Source organism: Acomys minous (assembly GCF_964271855.1).
Source record: "Acomys minous genome assembly, chromosome: 1".
Lineage (NCBI taxonomy): Eukaryota > Metazoa > Chordata > Mammalia > Rodentia > Muridae > Acomys > Acomys minous.
The window spans coordinates 61,045,197-61,064,547 of NC_140483.1; the positions used below are offsets into that span (position 1 = coordinate 61,045,197).

At 40.7% G+C, this 19,351-nt stretch overlaps 1 protein-coding gene across 1 annotated transcript in view; it reads left to right on the forward strand.

The window, feature by feature from the left end:
* The window catches only part of DARS1 (aspartyl-tRNA synthetase 1), a 52,238-nt gene that overhangs the window by 8,596 nt on the left and 24,291 nt on the right, over positions 1-19,351 (forward strand). The window contains exon 4 of the mRNA XM_084793239.1: positions 3,672-3,774. Within this exon, the coding sequence (XP_084649365.1) occupies positions 3,672-3,774 (103 nt within the window). The remainder of the gene's footprint in view (positions 1-3,671; positions 3,775-19,351) is intronic.

The following is a 19,351-nucleotide window of genomic DNA, read 5'->3' on the forward strand; positions in this document are numbered from 1 at the left end:
TACCAGTGAAGTACTTTGTCCCTCTTTATTTTGTTTCTTTGTTTTGGTTGGTTGGGGGCTTGAGGTTTTTTGCTTTTGTTTTGTTTGTTTTTTGTATTTTTCTGACACAGGTTTTCTCTGAGTTGCCCTGGCTGTCCTGGACTCACTTTATAGACCAGGCTGACCTCAGAATCACAGCCATCGCCTGTGTCTCTGAGCCTGGCTGGTTGGGGTGGCTTTTTTGTTTGATAGGGTTTTGTTACTATTTTTGGAGATACGATCTCATGTAGCCCCAGGAGGGGCTCAACTTCAACCATGTGACTGGATTTTCTTATTTACCTTCAAAGCTCTGGGATTATAGGTGTCTACCACCACACCCAGCCTTATTCTGTTTTTTCTACTTTGCTGGATTTTGTTTAGAGTCTCTTAGTTCTTGTTTCAAAGATGTGGTAGCTTCTGTGCTGGTATACTCTGTATACTCTTCTTCTGTGCTGGTATACTCTGTATACTCTAGGATTAGAAGAGAGTGTGCCAGGGACTTTTCTCACTACTTCAATCCCTCCTTCCTTTCATGACCGGGTTCCTCTGTGTAGCCTTGGCTGTCCTGGACTTGCTTTGGAGGCCAGGCAGGCCTCAAACTCAGGTCCACCTGCCTCTGCCTCCAGAGTGCTAGGATTAAAGGTAAGCAGCACACTACCACGCCTGACTTTTCTTTTTTCTTTTTTCTCCTAATACTTTGCCCCTTCATAGTTTCTCTTTAATTACAGATGTGTGAGATCTTGGGATGTTTGTGTCCTTCTGTGTTAAATCTAGACTTTCCTACATTCTCCTTACTCTGTCTGTTAAATTCCATACCCCAAGGGTGGCATCTTGAATGTGTTTTGTTTTCTTCCCTACCTTTCCTTCTGTACCTTGTTTGTGATTGTGTAATATAAAAGGAGGAGAAGAAGGAGGAAGAAGAGGAAAGAAAAAAATATTTTCTGGCCTAGAGAGGCTACTCAGTAGATAAGATGCTTATTGCCTAAGCATAAGATCCTGAGTTCAGGTCTCTAGAACCCATCCTTAAAAGCCAGACACTGCGGTGTGCACCTGTAACTCCAGCCCTGAGATGAGGGAGGTGAAGGCAGGTGGATTCCTCCAAGCTTGCTGGCCAGCCAGTAGAGTCAAAATGGCAAGCTTTGGGCTCAGAAACTGCCTCAAAAATAAGATGGACAGCCAGCGGGATGGCTTGGTGGGTAAGAGCCTTACTAGCCTTGCCTTACCACCTGAGTTATATCCTGGGAAATCCACACTAGAAGAGAACCAATTCCTACTGGGTGCCCTCCAACTTACAAGCACACACGCACATATATATATATGGGGAGGGAGTGGTATTGAGGGAAAACAACCTGATATCAGCCTCTGGCCGCCACATGTGTCTACATAGGCATATTCCATTTTGTGATGAAGAATAGAGACCTACAGTGGTTTAATAGTTTTCCCATGAGACCACTTTGTAGAAGTAATAGGATATGATCCCTGGCCTTCCTAATTCAAAGTTGCCGGGACAGCAGTGGTCCACACTTTCAATCCCAGGCCCATCCCTAGTCCACAGAGGGGGTTCCTGGACAGCCAGGGCTACACAGAAAACCCTGACTTGGAAAATCCACCCACCTACCCAAACAAACAAAAAACCAGGTATCAAAGTCTTTAATGAAACCATTAGGTGGAGTGTGAATCCTTAGTGCTGGTAGTGCTGACCATTTGTGAGCTCCTCATAACTCCATTCGCTCAGTCTTTTGTACTGCTTTACCGCTGTGCTTATTGTTAAGTAGCTTTACAGTGCTGAGGACTGGGCTGCGTCTGTCTGGACTACCACAGCAGCTGAAATGCCGTTTCCTCTGAGCCTGCAGTGGCTTATATAAGTACACCATCTTCTGGTTCTTACTACATTGTGTTCTCAGTAGGACAGGGTCCAGCTGTGGGTTCTGTCGTAATATACTTAGATAATGTCATTTTGATCACGTGCAAGTTTCGGAGATAATTTTTATCAAACAATACGTTAAGTGGCTTTGAATTTGTTTAGTTTTGTTTAAATCATTGTGAAACACGGAACCGTAGTGTCTTTTCATGATAAAAATTTGTCAGTTATGTGACTGCAGAGTCAATAAATTCTATCCATTGACACTTTCCTTGCAACCTGCCTTTTTAATTCTTAAAAATGTTATTATTGTTATGTAGACCAGGCTGGTGTCAAACTCACAGAGACCTGCCTACCTGTGCCTCCAGAGTGCTAGGTTCAAAGGCGTGTACTGCCATGCTTGGCTAAGCTATCTTCTTTAACTTCATGATTGCACTCCGGCTCACATTTGAAAATACTATGTGTTGAAAGTAGTACCTGTCTGCTTCCAGCTGTGTGTTTGGTTGGTTGGTTGGGTTTTCTTGTTTTTTGTTTTGGCAAGGCTAACTTAGTAAAAAAGAATAATAAAAAAATCATACCCTTGGGATATCTTATTAGACAATCTGATGAGAAAAGTAGTCTTGGAAAGATTAATTCATTTTTATGAAGAAATAGTTTTCTAAAATTTGATCAGATACTTAAAAGTGACCTGTTTTGGAGTAAGAGAGATAGATGGCATAAGGATGCATTAGTAATATTTTTCAGGTTAAGAATAAGAAATGAGGGGCTGGAGAGATGGCTCAGAGGTTAAGAGCACAGACTGCTCTTCCAAAGGTCCTGAGTTCAATTCCCAGCAACCATGTGGTGGCTCACAACCATCTATAATGAGATCTGGTGCCCTCTTCTGGTGTGTGGGCACACATGCAGGCAAAACACTGCATACTAATAAATACATAAATAAATCTTAAAAAAAAAAAAAGTAAGAAATTAGCGAAACGTGGTGCTGCACGCCTTTAATCCCAGCATTTGGGAGGCAAAGGCAGGCAGATTGCTGTGAATTTGAGGCCAGCCTGGTCTACAGAGCAAGTTTCAGGACATCCAGGGCTACACAGAGAAACCCTGTCTTGGGGGAAAAATACAGCTCTATATGAAAGGAAGAGAAGCAAGAGATCAGAACATGAGAAAATATAAAACTATAGGACTTTTTTAAAAATGGCATTTTACTGACAGAAGTAAAATTGCTTGAGGTTCTAAAATGTGGGACTATTGCAAAGGACAAGGGCCTGGGAAAATAGAATGGAAAGGAGCTAGCGTGTTAATGTATGTGCTCTTTAAAATGTCCTTCGGTAGAAAGACCTCTGTAGACGGACCACCCCAAAGAGCACTTGTGTTCTGACTAGTAAACACTTCATTAGCACTTTTGTGATTGCATGATTGAAGTTTCCATGGTCATTAGCTCAGTGTCTTTGCCTGTAGAATATAGAAGTGATTGGTTTAATGGTGCAAGTCATCTGAAATAACTTGTAATTTGCTTAATGTTACAGAATAACCTTCTAGGTTTATGTGTCTCATCTTTAAATTCTTGATTTATTTACCTATGTTCTCAAAAGAAACCTGTCAAATGCACTTTCTGTTGTCATAGAAACTGGTGTTGAATGTGGGTCTTTTGGGTTTGGAAGCTGATAGATGAACATATGCAAATACCTGGTGGGTGTGTACAGTTTTACCTAACCTTACAGTAGAGAAGCATCTTCATTTGTATACTCTGAAATAATATGTCCCTAACTTGCTGTGGTCTCTTTGTCTCTTGCAGGGAAACAGTGCTTCTTAGTCCTGAGGCAGCAGCAGTTTAATGTCCAGGCTCTTGTGGCGGTGGGAGACCACGCGAGCAAGCAGATGGTTAAATTTGCTGCCAAGTAAGTAAGCAATTATATCCTGTTGTCAGAATAAACAATGGTGGGAACCAAGACTCCCAGGGGTTTGGACCATTTTCATACATTAACATCAATGCTTCGTTTGTTTAAAAATGTAGTTATTTAAATTGTCAGTTCAGTGTTGCTTGAATACATTAAACTCACAAAGGAGAAAATATGGAGCACAGGCTTGTGATTCATTTGGAAGTGCTGAAGCTGCACTCTTCACAGACAAGTCACATTACTTTCAAGTAGAGCAACAAAGAGCCTGGCATCCTCAACAGGGCCCAGCGACTTGATTTTGCTGTTTGCAGAGCTTTGTTCCCTCCCTTCCCCCACCCCTTTGAGATTTGCATAATGAGCAACAAGTTTTCTAACTAATAAAAGTACATAAAATAAGACAATTGTTTTTGCAGATGGTTTTCTTATGAAGGAAGTCAGGCATGTATTAACAGTGTTGCAACTTTTAACTTTGACACCAAAGAGGGGAAAAAGGAGATAAAACTTGCTTTTTCCCTAGCTGCAACGGAATTGCTGTCTGGCTCAGAGCTCTAAAGAAGCACATTGTTTTGTTTGGCTTGCATTAAGCAGGACAACATTGAGATAGGAAAGAAGGGTGGTTGCGTGCTCTGATTCTAAGATAATGAGAGTTTTGTTTATGGTTCATAATGTTGCCATTTTGTTAGCATGTTCTTCTTAATTTAGTATTCCCATGAAAATGATTAAAAGAGACATGGGGAATGCATGGAAGATCTTTACTTTTTTGGTTTTTCCAGACAGGGTTTCTCTGTGTAGCCTTGACTGTCCTGGACTCACTCTGTAGACCAGGCTGGCCTTGAACTCACAGAGATTCACCTGCTGCCCCGAGATGGTCGAGTGCTCAGCAGCTGGGTTTGGTTTAGAGATTTACTTAGATCAGTTTTATTATTGCATAGTAATACCTGTATTTATGTTTTAAAAATTCAGCGCTGTGAATTTCATAGCTCACTGGTAAACTTAGTAGTTAGTTCTATTAGTGTGGTAGCCCCTACCTCTTCCTTGGTCTTAGGCCTGCTGTCAGAGACCACTCAAGTCACCTCTCTGGTCATGACGTTTGTTTGTTTTCACAGGCTTGAGTGCTTGTGAACTACTTTTTCCACCCAGCATCTAGGGTCAGTGTGTCCACACCTAAATTAATGGCTCTGGTCCCTAAAGATAAGCTGTATCTATGTAGAAAACCTTCTGTACAAATGGAAAAGATGGCCATGGATATAACAGATGGCCATGATAAATTATATTTAATATACTTAAAATAGTACTAGGTAAACTAGATAAAAATCAACCTCAGACAAAAAGATCTATGGATTTTTGCCTTTTATATATTTTTTAGTTCTGGGAAAACTAATAAATGATACTGATGGTTTTACATAACACATACTTCTTCTGTTAAGTTGTTATAACTACAGTATTAGATTTTTAAAGAAAATACTGTAGTTGTAAAGTCTTTTGAAAATCCATTAACCCTAGCTGAGTGGGGGTGGCACCACTCCTTTAATCCCAGCACTCAGGATGCAGAGGCAAGTGGATCTCTGAGTTTGAGGCCAGCCTGTTCGCAGGGTGAGTACCAAAACAGCCAAGGCTACACAGAGAAACTCTGTCTTAAAAGAAAATCCATTGACTCTTAGTATTCATTCAGGGGCCTCACTGATTATGGGCAGTCAGTATATGTGATAGCTAACAAAAAAGAATTCACATTGTTTGGACCTTTGAGGCATTCCTGGTAATTGAACAAGTAATTGACCTGTCAGCCATAACTTAACTAGCTGGTAGAAGTACTTACAAGTAGTCTCCCAAACAGAATGCAGTTTACCAACGTCCTGTATTTATAAATTGAAGAGAGGCCAGGCTTCTGTTGTAGAAGTCATGGTCAAGAATGATTTTTCTTTCTTTCTTTTCTTTTCTTTCTTTTTTTCCCCCCCCCGTGGCTTTTTCTTAAAATTCTTTTATTATTATTATTATTTATTCACTTTACATCCTGGCCATATCCCCCTTCCTCCTCTCCTCCTCCCAGTCCCACCCTCTTTTCCCTACCTCCCCTACTCCTCAGAAAAGGGGAGCCTCCCCAACAAACCCCAGCACATGAAGTCACAGCAGGACTGAGCACACCCTCTTTCCTTATGGCCTGATCAAAAAGCAGGCAACAGAATCCGTGTCAGAGGCAGCCCCCACTCCCCTTACTAGGGGACCCACGTGAAGCCCGAGCTGCCAGTCGCCTACATCTGTATAGGAGTCCTAGGGTCCAGTCTATGCATGCTCCTTGGTTGGTGTTTAATCTCCACAAGCCCTTCTGGGTCCTGGTTAATTAGGCTGGCTGGTTGATAAAGTCCCTGGAGAATACCTAAGTTCATTCCCCAGAACCCACTGAGAAAAGCCAGGCATGATGGTGTATTCTTAATATACCAACTCTAGGAAGGCAGAGACAGCAGGATCCCTGAGGCGCGCAGATCAGCCTGTTGTACTAGGCAAGACCCTGAGTAATGAGGGGCCCTTTCTCAAAACAGTGCTTGATGAGTTTGGAGCAGTGATCCCGTGGTTGTCCTCTGACCCCATGGGCATTTACCTTTTCACAAATGCAAGAAATGGATCTTATTTTAAACAGAGGATGTAGATAATTCTATATCTATAGTTTATGAAGTAGAACTCAATCAAGCTTTAGACAGCATGCATTCTTAACAGTTAAACTGTAGGATATTTGTTTTGGTTTTGGTTTCTTGTTTTTAATTGTTTCTCCACATAGCCCTGGCTGTCCTGGAACTCTATAGACCAGGCTGGCCTCGAACTCCAAGAGATCCTATTGCCTCTGCCTCCCGAGTGCTGGGATTAAAAGCATGTGCCGCCACCACCCAACAGTTGAATATTTTTTAAAGGATGTATCTATTATTTAATGTGTGTTAAAAATTAGACTTTATACAGTTAGTGATGTGTGGGGAAAGGTAAGCTATTGCAGTTTAAAGCCTTTAGTTATATACAAGTGACGTAGCCAGTTTTGTACTTAGATTATATATAATTGCATAACTTTTGGCACTTTTGCTATGTTAAAGAATTAAGTCAGCTGAGCCGGGCGTGGTGGCGCACACCTTTAGTCTCAGCATTGGGAGGCAGAGTCAGCCTAATCCACAAAGCTAGTCCAGGACAGCCAGGGCTACACAGAGAAACCCTGTCTGGAAAAAAAAAAAAAGAAGATAAGCCAGCACAATTAATAGTAGGTGTATTGATGGCTTTTGTTACCTTGTAAGAAATGAGGATTCTTGTGACTAAGTCTCACGGTGATAACTGGTAGTTGTTTGGGTTGTTGATAAGACAGTTTTCTTAAGAACATTGGTGCAGACTCCAGATGAGTTATAGCATTGGTTTGGTTTGGAGTCTCTGTCTCTGTCTCTTTGACAAAGGAAATATAGGATTAAAATAACTGAGGGGTTTTTTGGGGGCGGGGAACGGGGGTTTTGTTGTTTTTTTTTTTTAACCAAGGTTTTACAAAAGCTCACTTTGTAGCCTCTGTATCAATTTGCTTCTTCATGGTGTTAGCTCAAAGCCCTCCACAGTGTAAGTCTCCTTGTTAGACACTGTCTCTTAAGTTATTCAGAGCCAAATCAGAGGGAAGCTTCCAAAAATATAATTATCATGTGAGGCTTGGTGAGTGACATGCGCCTTTAATCCCAGAACTCAGGAGGCAGAGGCAGGTAGATCTCTTGAGTTCAAGGCCAGCCTGGCCTACACAATAAGTTGTAGGCCTACACAGTGAGACTTTGTCTCCAAAACCAAGATTAAAACATATACATGTATAAAATTGTGTAGTAACTGACATGCTTAGTCTTTGACGTAAAGAACCAGGAAATAAGTGAAGCCCATTTCTAGATGAGGCAAACACCTTACAGTACAGGCGTTTGTAGAGGAGACAGACTGGGGGAGACAACCGCCTGGAGAAGCCCTTCCCACCAGAGTGGCCTGGACGCTGAAACCCACTGCAGAGTCCTTTAAGTTATTATGTTAAATATTTTGTCACAGCATTAGAACTCTGATTTACACAGTAAAGGAAAATATATTTAATTCACTGATACAAAAGACAGTTCCAAAGGAGGAATTAAGTTTTCTAGCATTAATACTAATGGGTTTGTTTCTTTTATAAAGCATAAGCGCCTTCCCAGGCACTCACCATCTTGTTCAAAAGCATGCTGCAAAAACAATGGAAGAAAAGGAGTTGTGACTGAGTTTGTTTACAGTGACAGTCACTGTGTGTATAATTTCAGGAATAAAAAAATTTAATAGTTGTAAACATGAAACCTTAATGTTACCAAGTAGATCTAATAATCCCACATACTTTTGTTAAGGCCTTGGCCTTTGTTCTTCCAGGATGGCCTTCAGCAATGTACTTTACAATTCCTCTCTCTCCCATTGTGAGGACTGATGTGCAGAATCAGCTAGTGAGGCAGCTGTGTAGTAATGTGACTACTGGGGAAAATGCAACTGTGGACTTAGAATTCAAAGTAATGGTTTGCCTTTTGCTAAGCTTCCGTAAGACAGAGTGTCTGCTGGCTGACTGGTCTGGTTCTCTGTACTGCCTTGCAAGTATTTGTTGCACAGCTGTACAAGCAAAAACCTCCTAAATTGTTCTATCTTCCCCCTAGAGCAAGTGTTCCGGGTGCATTCAGATATTAGCATCCTTTTAAATTACGGGGGGGGGGGGGGGTTGTTGTTGTTGTTGTTTTTAAATTTAAAAAAAAATATGTGCATTGATGCTTTGCCTGCAAGTTGTATGAGGTTATCAGATCCTGGAGTTATAGACAGTTGTGAGCTGCCATGTGGGTACTGGGAATTGAACCCAGGTCCTCTGGACCAACAACAGTCAGTACTCTTAACAGCTGAGCCATCTCTCTAGCCCAAAATTACATTTTTTTCTAAAGTGGGACTTAAGACATTGTCAGTTCTGTTGTGTGACATCCACACCCCTTAAAATGAACGTGAATTGTACGATAAGATCATGGCTTATGGGGTAGTGAGGTTAATGTGAAACTAATCAATAGCACAGTTTCATTTTATTTTATTTTTTTTCCATCAATATTTTTTTCCTTTATTAATTTATTCTTGTTACATCTCAGTGGTTATCCCATCCCTTGTATCTTCCCATTCTTCCCTCCCTCCCATTTTCCCCTTATTGCCCTCCCCTATGACTGTTCCTGAGGGGGATTACCTCCCCCTGTATATGCTCATAGGGTATCAAGTCTCTTCTTGGTAACCTACTGTCCGTCCTCTGAGTGCCACCAGGTCTCCCCCTCCAGGGGACATGGTCAAAGGTGAGGCACCAGAGTATGTGAGAAAGTAATATCCCACTCTCCACTCTACTGTGGAGAGTGTTCTGTCCATTGGCTAGATCTGGGTAGGGGTTTAAGGTTTACCGCCTGTATTGTCCTTGGCTGGTGCCTTAGTTTGAGCGGGACCCCTGGGCCCAAATCTGCCTATCATAATGTTCTACTTGAAGGTTTCTAGGACCCTCTGGATCCTTCTACTTTGCCATTCTCCCATGCTTCTCTCATCTAGAGTCCCAATAGTATGTCCTCCCCTCTGTCTCAGTTTCCTGGTAAGTGAAGGCTTTCGTGGGACATGCCCCTTGGGCTAATATGCAGATATAAGTGAGTATATACCATTTGAGTCTTTCTGCTTCTGGGTTAACTCACTCATGATCATTTCTAGTTCAATCCATTTGTCCACAAATTTCAGGAATTCCTTGTTTTTAATAGCTGAGTAGTATTCCACAGTGTAAATGTACCACAGTTTCTTTATCCATTCTTCTACTGATGGACACTTAGGCTGTTTCCATGTTCTGGCTATTATGAATAAGGCTAATAGCACAGTTTTAAAAGGTAAGAATTTGACTTTTTAAAGGTAGGTTGAACAATTTTACAAATGTTGGGTAGTTAATAAATACACAAATAGTAAATATGGTACTTTGCCTTAAAAAATATCTGTTTTTATTTTGTTTTTGTTTTTGTTTTTTTGAGAAAGAGATGTAGCTTATGCTACTGTAAGTAGTTATGGAAGTAGCCTGGAATTGGAGGGAAGGTAGGCCATCAAGTGCAAGTGGGTATGGCTAATAACTCAGGCCACAGGGCATGTGGTCCAAATGTTTCATGTTTGAGCTCACCCATAGTACCACTGGGGTCTTTGGCCTTGTGTTTTTTATCAGTGATGCCTAGCATAGACACCCCAAAATTATCTTGTCAACATTGTTCTTGAACAAGTGTCACATTAAAATTGTCTTCTTGGAAAAGGTCTTACCTGTCTGCTAACTAACTACTCCCATGTGAAAATGAGGAAAATAATAGGAGTGGAAGATGGCTTCAACGTTTTGGGAATTGAGTAGAAATAACGCTACTGCTCCATCATTGTGATCTTAGAACTCTTCCTGCGTTGCTCCCCATCATCCTGCTCCTCACCTAGACAACTCCCTTACCCTCTGCTGCTGCTGCTTCCTCTTACCTGTAAGGTCTTTGCTCTGAGTGGTGCTTATCTCACACTGAGGGCATCGGGTGAAGTGTGACAGGGTCTGTCCCTCAGCTGGGCCTAGTTAGTGGCACTCAAGATTTAAGACTTACAGACTTGAGTACTTTCAATAGTTAATAGAATTCTTGAGACTCTTTCCTTTTTATCCTTTAATTTATAACACAAGAAAAAAAAATTGGGAAACAGTGAGTTCTGCAAAATATGCAGTGGCTGCTTATTAAGATCAAAACAGCACATGACCAGCTTCTAAACCAGTTCTGGAGGTTGTGCTTAAATAAAAGGAAAGCGTACTTATGATTTCAGCTGACATAAAAATGTGAGGGTCATTGAAAAATGAAGTGATTGAAAAGAGTATTTTGTAGCACATTGTTTGGGAGAAACCAGCTGCTTAGGGAGTGGGCCAGCTAACAGTTCTGCCAGAATCTGGTTTAGAAAATAATACCCAAAAATATGTGTATGAGGAAAAAGCTACTTTTAATCTTCACTTGATTTTCATTCTCTCCTGGGTCAGTTTTTACATATGAAATGCTTGTGGCTGATTTTACTGCAGAAAGAGCACCTGAACATTGTTGGCTCTTTAGGTGTTTCCATTTTGAAGACTGCAGCCCAAGGCCACTGGACAATAAAACATGAACTCTTATACAGGACAGTGGGAGAAAGAATGGCATTTATATGTTAATTCCATACAGCCCTACGTTTAACCCTATTCCCCTTGGCCTTTTACCAGGTGGAGAAAAGCTAGGACTCCACTATTAAAAATACCAAATCAGATAGTTCCAGCTGGGGTTTCCTAATCACTTAAAAGGCAAAATTCAAGGTCCTTTTTAATATCTTAAGTAGATAATGATCTTAGCATTTACTTTAGATATTAAATCTGAGCTTCTTGTCTTTCACTTTATTGACTAAAATGTATTGCTAATTTTGAGCTTTTGAATTTTTGGGGGGGTACCCAAAACACTGCCCTTTAACATGGAGGAAAACGTGTCCTGAGATCATCTAGTTTATCAATATTCGCACCCAAAAGTTCGTTCACTAATTAGATTCAGTGCCGTAGGATGCTTGAGCAGATCATTTTAATCAATCTGTTGGAAAGATCAATTTTCTTGTGACTGAATGAATAGAAAAATGAAGCAACCGCATGAATTACACAGGGAAGTTGTCACATCTGACTCCATAGGGATTTTAAGGCTAGAATGTTAATTGAGTGTCTGAAATGGTTGATGGTCTTTCTGTAAATGAAATTTCTCTGTAAGCAGAGGATGTTCTCTTATGCAAGGCTGTGCTTTAGACCTCACTTTACCTTGTCACCTGATTCTTTGAAAGAGTTGAGCAGGAAGTCAAACTTTTTCTTAATTCAGTGTCATTTAAAAGTTACAGAGTAATTTGTATTTGGTTAAAATTAAGAAACAGGGTTTCTCTCTGTAGCCCTAGCTGTCTTGGACTCACTCTGTAGACCAGGCTGGATTCAAACTCACAGAGATCCACCTGCCTCTTCCTCCCTAGTGCTGGGATTACAGGTGTCGTCATCCTGCCTGGCTTGCAGTTAACTTTTTTTTTTTAAGATTTATTTATTTATTACGTATACAGTGTTCTGCCTACATATACACCAGAAGAGGGCACCAGATCTCATGATAGATGGCTGTGAGCCACCATGTGGTTGCTGGGAATTGAACTCAGGACCTCTGGAAGAGCAGATGGTGCTCTTAACCGCTAAGCCATCACTCCAGCCCCCACAGTTAAGTCTTATACAGTCAGATTTATTTATTTTTGGTAAAGTGCCCGGGAAGCCTTTCAGTATTCGATGTTATAGAGGACAGCAGTTAATATAAATGCAAGTTTTTGAGGTTTAAGACTGAGCTTATAGCAACAAGCTCAAAGAACTATAGCTAATAGGGCTAGTGGTTTGGGTGTGGGTCTTGTTTGAGGCTGGCCTGGAACTTGCTATGTAGCTGCGTCTTACTTTGAATTCAGAGATCCCCCAACCTCTCTTTGGTGGTTTTTAAAGTTAAAATTATGTATTGCTCTCGATGCTTATTCACCATCACTCCTTTTACCTTAAACATCAAGCTGTTTTGATTCTGAAAACAGCTTATTCTGTGCACAAATACATGTGTTTAACTTTATTTTTCTTTGTATTAGTCATTGTGGTCAAATGATTTATTGATAGCTGGTGAGTCATAAGTATATTCCTCATTCTCTAATGAGTCACCTAGTTACATACTAGTTTTGTTTATTTTCTTTCCTTTGAGATATTTCACCTAAAATAGATATTTCACTGGTTGGTAGATGTAAAATTTCTGTTTACCACATTAATTGTTAGAGCTGGGAAATAGAAAAAAATAGTACTCAGAAGCCTTGCTGACTTAGAAAACTTACTTAGGACCTGCTCTGGAACAGACACTTGGTTAAACCTGGGCCAACAAGGGGAAAGAGATTAAAAACTGCAGAGATGTGTTAGAAGTTCTCTGGTAAGAGTGGATGCCATCTAGAGTTGAGGCTCAAAGAACTAAGTGTCCACTTGGGTAAGTGGGCGGCTTAGACTGAGCCTTTGCATGGTAATTGATTGCTGCTCCTTGAACACTGTACCTACATGCTGTGATTCCTTGTTGGAGCAAATTGCTTAGCTGCTAGGGAAGAAACGACTGCATGTAGTCCTGTCCACTTCAACACTGAAATTTTTGATAATGATGTACTTGTAAAAAACACTTTAAGGGGCTGGAGAGATGGCTTAGCAGTTGGGGGCAGTGACTGTTCTTCTAGAGGACCTGGGTTCAATTCCCAGCACCCACATGGCAGCTCACAACTGTCTGTAACTCTAAAATCTGACACCCACAGACATACAATGCACATAAAATTTAAAAATTAATTAATTAATTTTTAAAAATGGAAAAGTATAGGCAGCACTTGGGAGGCAGAGGCAGGCAGAGCTCTGCTAGTTCAAGGTCAGTCCGGTCTACAGAGCCAGTTCCAGGACAGCCAGGGCTACACAGAAACCCTGTCTCAAACAAACAAACAAACAAACAAAGTATAGGAGGCCTGGAGAGGTGGCTCAACAGTTAAGGAAGCTGGTTATTCTTACAGAGAACTGGGTTTGATTTCCACCTGCATGGCAGCTCATTACTATTTCTAACTCCAGTTGCAGGGCATCTGACACCCTTTCTGCCCTCTGACCCCTAAGCACAGACATGGTATGCAGGCAACACACCCTTGGACGTAGCACTTCATAATTTTTTAAAAAATTAAACCTAGGACTAGGAAGCTTTCTCAATGGATAAAGCACTTGCTATACATACAAGCTTGAGAGCCTGAATTTGACTCACCCATGTGAAAAGTGACCCAGATCCTACAGGCTGTGACCCTGCAGGGAGAGGGGAGGGTAAAGACAGGAGAGTCCCTGAAAGTTCTGCCTGGCTTACCTGATGTACAAAGCAGGGAATTTTATATAAAGAGATCCTGTTTCAAACAAACTAGAAGGCAAAGACTGACATTCCCAAGTTCTGTAACATCATGAGCACCATGGTAAGGTCTTGCACACACAAAATCTGGAGTCAGAAATTCCCGGGTGGTTTATGGCATTAACTCACCTAGCTTAAATATAACTAGTGACTTACCATTTCATACAAAGAGTCTGCTAAGCTCTGCTAAAGTTGGTGACATTAGGGCATCAAGCTGTATTAAGTGCTATTGCGGAAGGGAATATTATGATTCTTGGACATTGGAAAACTCTTAGCAAATAGCCCATTTACTTGAGTGTCACATAAGCTTTAGAGGAATATTGAAGCCTGTAAGGTCTTATGAATCAAAGTGTATTACTTGCAAGTGTGGTGAAGATGTACTCAGATATTTAAATTTAGTGCTATCTTTTGAGACAGTAACAAATAACCTTTGACTTATTTGTGGCTAGCTACATTGTGGTCAGCTAATTATTTAACCTCTAGAGTCTATTTTTTCCATCTTTAAATGATAATGCCTACCCACCTTATCAGCATGTGTAATGTGAATGATATACACATGCTAAAGCACTTCACACGTAACTGGGACTTAGAAGGAAATGGCTGAGCAAGAACGGGGCAGTGTTTTAGAGATTTGCATAGTAAGATGACTTTTATGAGCTACAAAATAAAAGTGTATTATTAAGCTTCTTCAGCACTTAAAAAAATACAGATGAGTTCAACAAAACACCATGGAATGATGACATAAAATTTATAAAGCGTTCCATATTCTCTGCAAATGAGAAAAAAAATGTGGAAGAGTTATGCATCAAATAGAAAACATTGACCATAGAGGATGAAGTTGGATTAGCATTTGAATCTGGATAATAAGTATTCTTTTATAATTAAAAAAGTAAGTTTTAAATTTATTTTTTATGTGTATGAGTGTTTTTCTTACATGCTTTTAACTACACAACGTGTGTGCCTGGTGCTCATGGAGGCCATAAAGTGTGGTGGGTCTCTTGAACTGTGAGCCACCAGGTAGGTGCTAGGAACTGAACCTGGGTCCTCTACAAGAGCAGCAAGCCCTCTCAACTACTGAGCCCAAAAAAATAAGTGCTTGTTGTTGTTTTGCTTTGGTTTTTGGTTTTGGAGACAGAGTTTCTCTTTGTAGCCCTGGCTGTCCTGGAATTCTCTTTATAGAACAGGCTGGCCTTGAACTCACAGTGATCCTCCTACCTCTGCCTCTCAAGTGTTAGGATTAAAGGCGTGTACCACCACGCCCGACTCAAAAAAAAAAGTGTTGAAGCCTTATTTTCTAAACTTTAAAAAAAAAAAAGCTTAAAGGCTGGGAATGGGGCTCAGTATTAAATAAAATACTTCCCCAGTTTGAATGATGAAGCCACAGATTCTAGCCCAGCACAACCAGTAAATAGCTTAAAATCCTAAGAATAAACTGTGCTGCTTCTGTTATTCATGGATGAGTGTCTGTCTAAATTGGAGATTTTGTTTGGTTTGATGTTTTCAGATAGGTTACAGGATCTCATGTTATACCCCAGACTGGCATCTAATTCACTTTGTAATTCAGGGGTGTCTTTTACCTCACATTAGTCCTCCTACTTCAGCCACCTGTGATTACAAATATTTGCAATACCTATCTTTAGTGATTCTTTATACTCCGGAAAGAAATACAGAAAATACGGATGGATGGAAGGCAGGCAGGTGGGACAGTTAGTTCTTGGCCCTATAACCCAGCAGTAAGAAAGATTGGCAGTCTTTTTCTCTGCTGGGTTTATTTCTTCTGATATGCATGCAGTATCAACATCTCTTTGACTAGAGCTGTGTGCTGTGTAATAATTTTTCATCTAACTCCTATGCAGAAGTGAAGATTTGAGCAATGACTTTCCGATTGTATACTCCAATAGGAGCCTTTTCACGGCATTTATGAGTTTTATTCTTTAGCCCAATGATCTCCAGGGTACTTTGACCTACTAAGGGGAAAGAAAATTCACTAATCCATCTTTGTGTCCGTCCTGTCTTCATTCTTCCTTTCCTCCCTCCCTCCTTGCTTCTTTACCTCCTTTCCTTCTCTTCTTTCTTCCTTCCTTCCTACCTCCCTTCAATCCATTTATATCTTCCTAGTTTTATTTTATTTTTATCTGAAAGGATGAGAAAGTATCTGAGTCTTTCCACTGTTTAAATTTTGGGTAAACACAGGGCCTCTTACAGTGTTGTGTCTCAGAAGGTTGTGTCACCTATGGCATTTGATGTCTCTGAAGATCCCAGTGGTGAGAAGGAGCTGATGCTGACACCTTCATATTCTGGTTCACTGGCACTTGTCTTATAACCAATTTCAATTTACTGGGCTTAATTAACTGGATTTTTTTCTTTTTAACTTAATGTGTATGAGTGTTTTGTCTGCATGAATGTTTGTGTGCCTGCCTGGTGCCTGCAGAAGTTAGAGAAGGTGGTTGGACCACCTTGGACAAGAACTACAGGCAGATGTAAGCTAGCATGTGGGTGCTTAGAATCTAAATAGAGTTCTCTAGAAGAACCGCGAGGTATATCCTCTCTAGCCCTATAACTGAAAGTTTTAAGGCCTTGGGACATTTAAAGTTATTTTTGTCTTATATTAATTATAATATTAATATTAACATGAGATTTGGGGACAAAGAAAGGTTATGACTTAATGGTGGTATGTTTATGTATGAAGTTGAGAAGAGATCAATTGTACAACTCAATTTTTGTCAGTACAAGCTAGTGTCTGTGGGGGGATTGAGGTCCTTGTGCTCACAGATAAGCTCTAGGGAACCAGGAACATTAAACACACGGGCTGTCCCTTCAGAGTGGAGGGGTGCATAACCCTTTGTCCACCCAGAAGGCGGGGAGAGGACATGATTAATAACCTGGTCACCTTTGTGCTGTCTGTGTGGCTGAGACCGTACAGGTCCCCCAGACCCTTATCTTGAGCTTGTCAATCTATAGACCCCATTTTTATGGAGGATGTCACATGTCCTTTATAAAGAGTCTCAATATAGTCACAACTTAAGCTTTATTGTGCATACACAATTGAGCTAATAGCCAGGCGTGGTGGCGTACGCCTTTAATCCCAGCGCTCGGGAGGCAGAGGCAGGCAGATCACTGAGTTCTAGGCCAGCCTGGTCTACAAAGTGAGTCTAGGATAGTCAAGGCTACACAGAGAAACCCTGTCTCAAAAAACAAAAACAAAAAAACAATTGAGTTAATTATCACCAGGAAAACTTTCACCAAATTGATGTGCTTACATAGCTCTAAAATAAACTACTCAGTGTCAGATTCCTGAAGTTTGGAGTTTGAACCAGCATCAGCTACTGAACTGAACTACCCATGTTGCCTCCCCACAGATGATTACTCTGCTGGCCATGGTAGTCACCGAGACTTCTACAGGGATAATTTGGAAAGAGGGAACCTCAGTTGAGAAAATGCCCTTACCAGAATAGCCTTCAGGGCTTTTTATTTGAGTGATGATTCATGTGGGAAGGTCCAGCCCATTGTGAACTGTGCTGCCCCTGGGCAGATAGTAATGGGTTGTGTTAGGAAAGCAAGCTGAGCAAGCCAGTAAGCAGCACTCCTCGTGGTCTGCTTCAGGTTACCTCCAGGTTCCTGCCTTGAGTTCCTACCACGAGTCTCTTCTTGATGAACTACAACTAAAAGATGAAATAAACCTTTTCTCCCCGAGTAGTTGTTTGTTTGTTTGTTTTGTTTCTGTTTTTGTTTTTTGGTCATTGTGCTTATCACAGCAACAGAAACCTAACTAGGACAGGGGATTGTGTTTCAATAAATTGATCTGCCAAAAAATGGGAAATGGTGGTACACACCTTTAATCCTAGCACTCAGGAAACTAAGGGCCATGAGCTCAAGGCCAACATAGATTATATAATAATACTTTAAAAACAAAATCAAAATAATTATAGAAGGCTTTTATAAACTATAGAGAATGATCCTTTTTGCAATTTTATTCTATGGAAAGTTTTGGTTATAAGTAAAGTTTTAAGTTGGTGGTTGGCCGTTCCTAACGGATGGCATGAAATCTGTTTTGCCTATTCCTTAAGAACATCTTGATGTTGAGATTGTACTAATTTATCTTATTTACCTATTGACTAATTATAGAGACAAAGAGTGGTTGAAAAATGAAAAAGGCATAGAATACAATGCAGTGAGTGTGTTTCAGCCATTAATAATAAAACAGCTGACTTAGCTCTTGAAAACATGTTCTTAATTTACTTCATCCATTTCTCCTGTACTAAAACAGCTCCTGGGAATTCCTTTGCTTTCCACCAGGTATTATTTTGCATTGCACATTCTCTGTAAAATGCAAGCTTTCTAGTTACCTGATAGATAAATACTTTCTCAAAATGTGGGCATAGAGGCATGTTTGTTTTTAGATGTGAAATGGAAAGCTTCCTAGTTCATTGTCTTTCTGGGAGCAGACTGTGTCATGTACACTGACTTTTTACTTGTCAGTCAGTGAACAGTCATATGGTTAAACTGGGGTTGGGTATAGTGGTATATACATCAGTAATTTCAGATGGGGGCAGAAGGATAAGGGGTTTGAGGCAGACCTAGGCTATATAATGATTAAAAGCCAGCCTGGCCTTTTGTGAAACTGTGTCAAACAACACCCTCCCCTACCCCAACCCACCCCGATAAAAATTATATTGGTGGTAGTTCTGTGTTGACTGTAAGTGTCCATCTATGTGCATATACACATACTAATCCACAGAAAAATATTTTTTACAGGTTCTACTAGCAAGTTTTAAAGCTAGTCCTTTGATATAAGTGAATTTTCTTGTTGTTTGTGGGTTTTTCCCCTGATAAATTCATTGATTTCTGCCAATAGGGGTAAGTAAAGGCATAAATTTAGGTGTATAAAGATACTAGAAACCGATTATCCTAAAGAAAAACGGAACATGATTGCTCCTAGGTATGGTGGAGAGAACATTTATTATAGACATAGCCAGAGGCAGACACATCTGGGACCGTGTCATGTGAGGACGGGAGAGAGGGGAAAGGGTAACCAGTTGCAGCAGCCAAGAGGCCCAAAGATACAAAGAAAGAGTAACCAAAATGGTTGGATTATATAGGGAAGAGCAGTGGAGAGTTCATGGTAGGAGGTGGGGGATGCCTGCCAGGATAGCCCTGGAAAAAGCCAGAGAACTGGCTTCCTGGCCAACAGGTTCTTTTTGATATGTTAAATAGGCACCTCAGCCATCTGTCCGAGGTTTGAGACCTAGCATCTGGCACTAGTAAGGAAATCTCCAGCCAGTTCTAAGCAGAGGATCTTTGCCCACATTTCAGTGTCTTTCTGGAAGGAAACTTGTAAAACTCAGTTGTTAAGAGTTGGGGGGTTAAGAGAGATTTCTCAGTAAATAAGACTACCTGTTCTCTCCGGAGGAACCAGGTAGGTTCAGTGCCCACAACCTGGCAGTTCACAACTATCTGTAACTTGGCCTCTTCTGGCCTCTTCAGGCACCAGGTAGGCACATGGCATGCATGCACACATACATACATACATACAAACAAACAAACAAAACACTCATACACACAAATGAATATTAAAAAATAAATAAAAA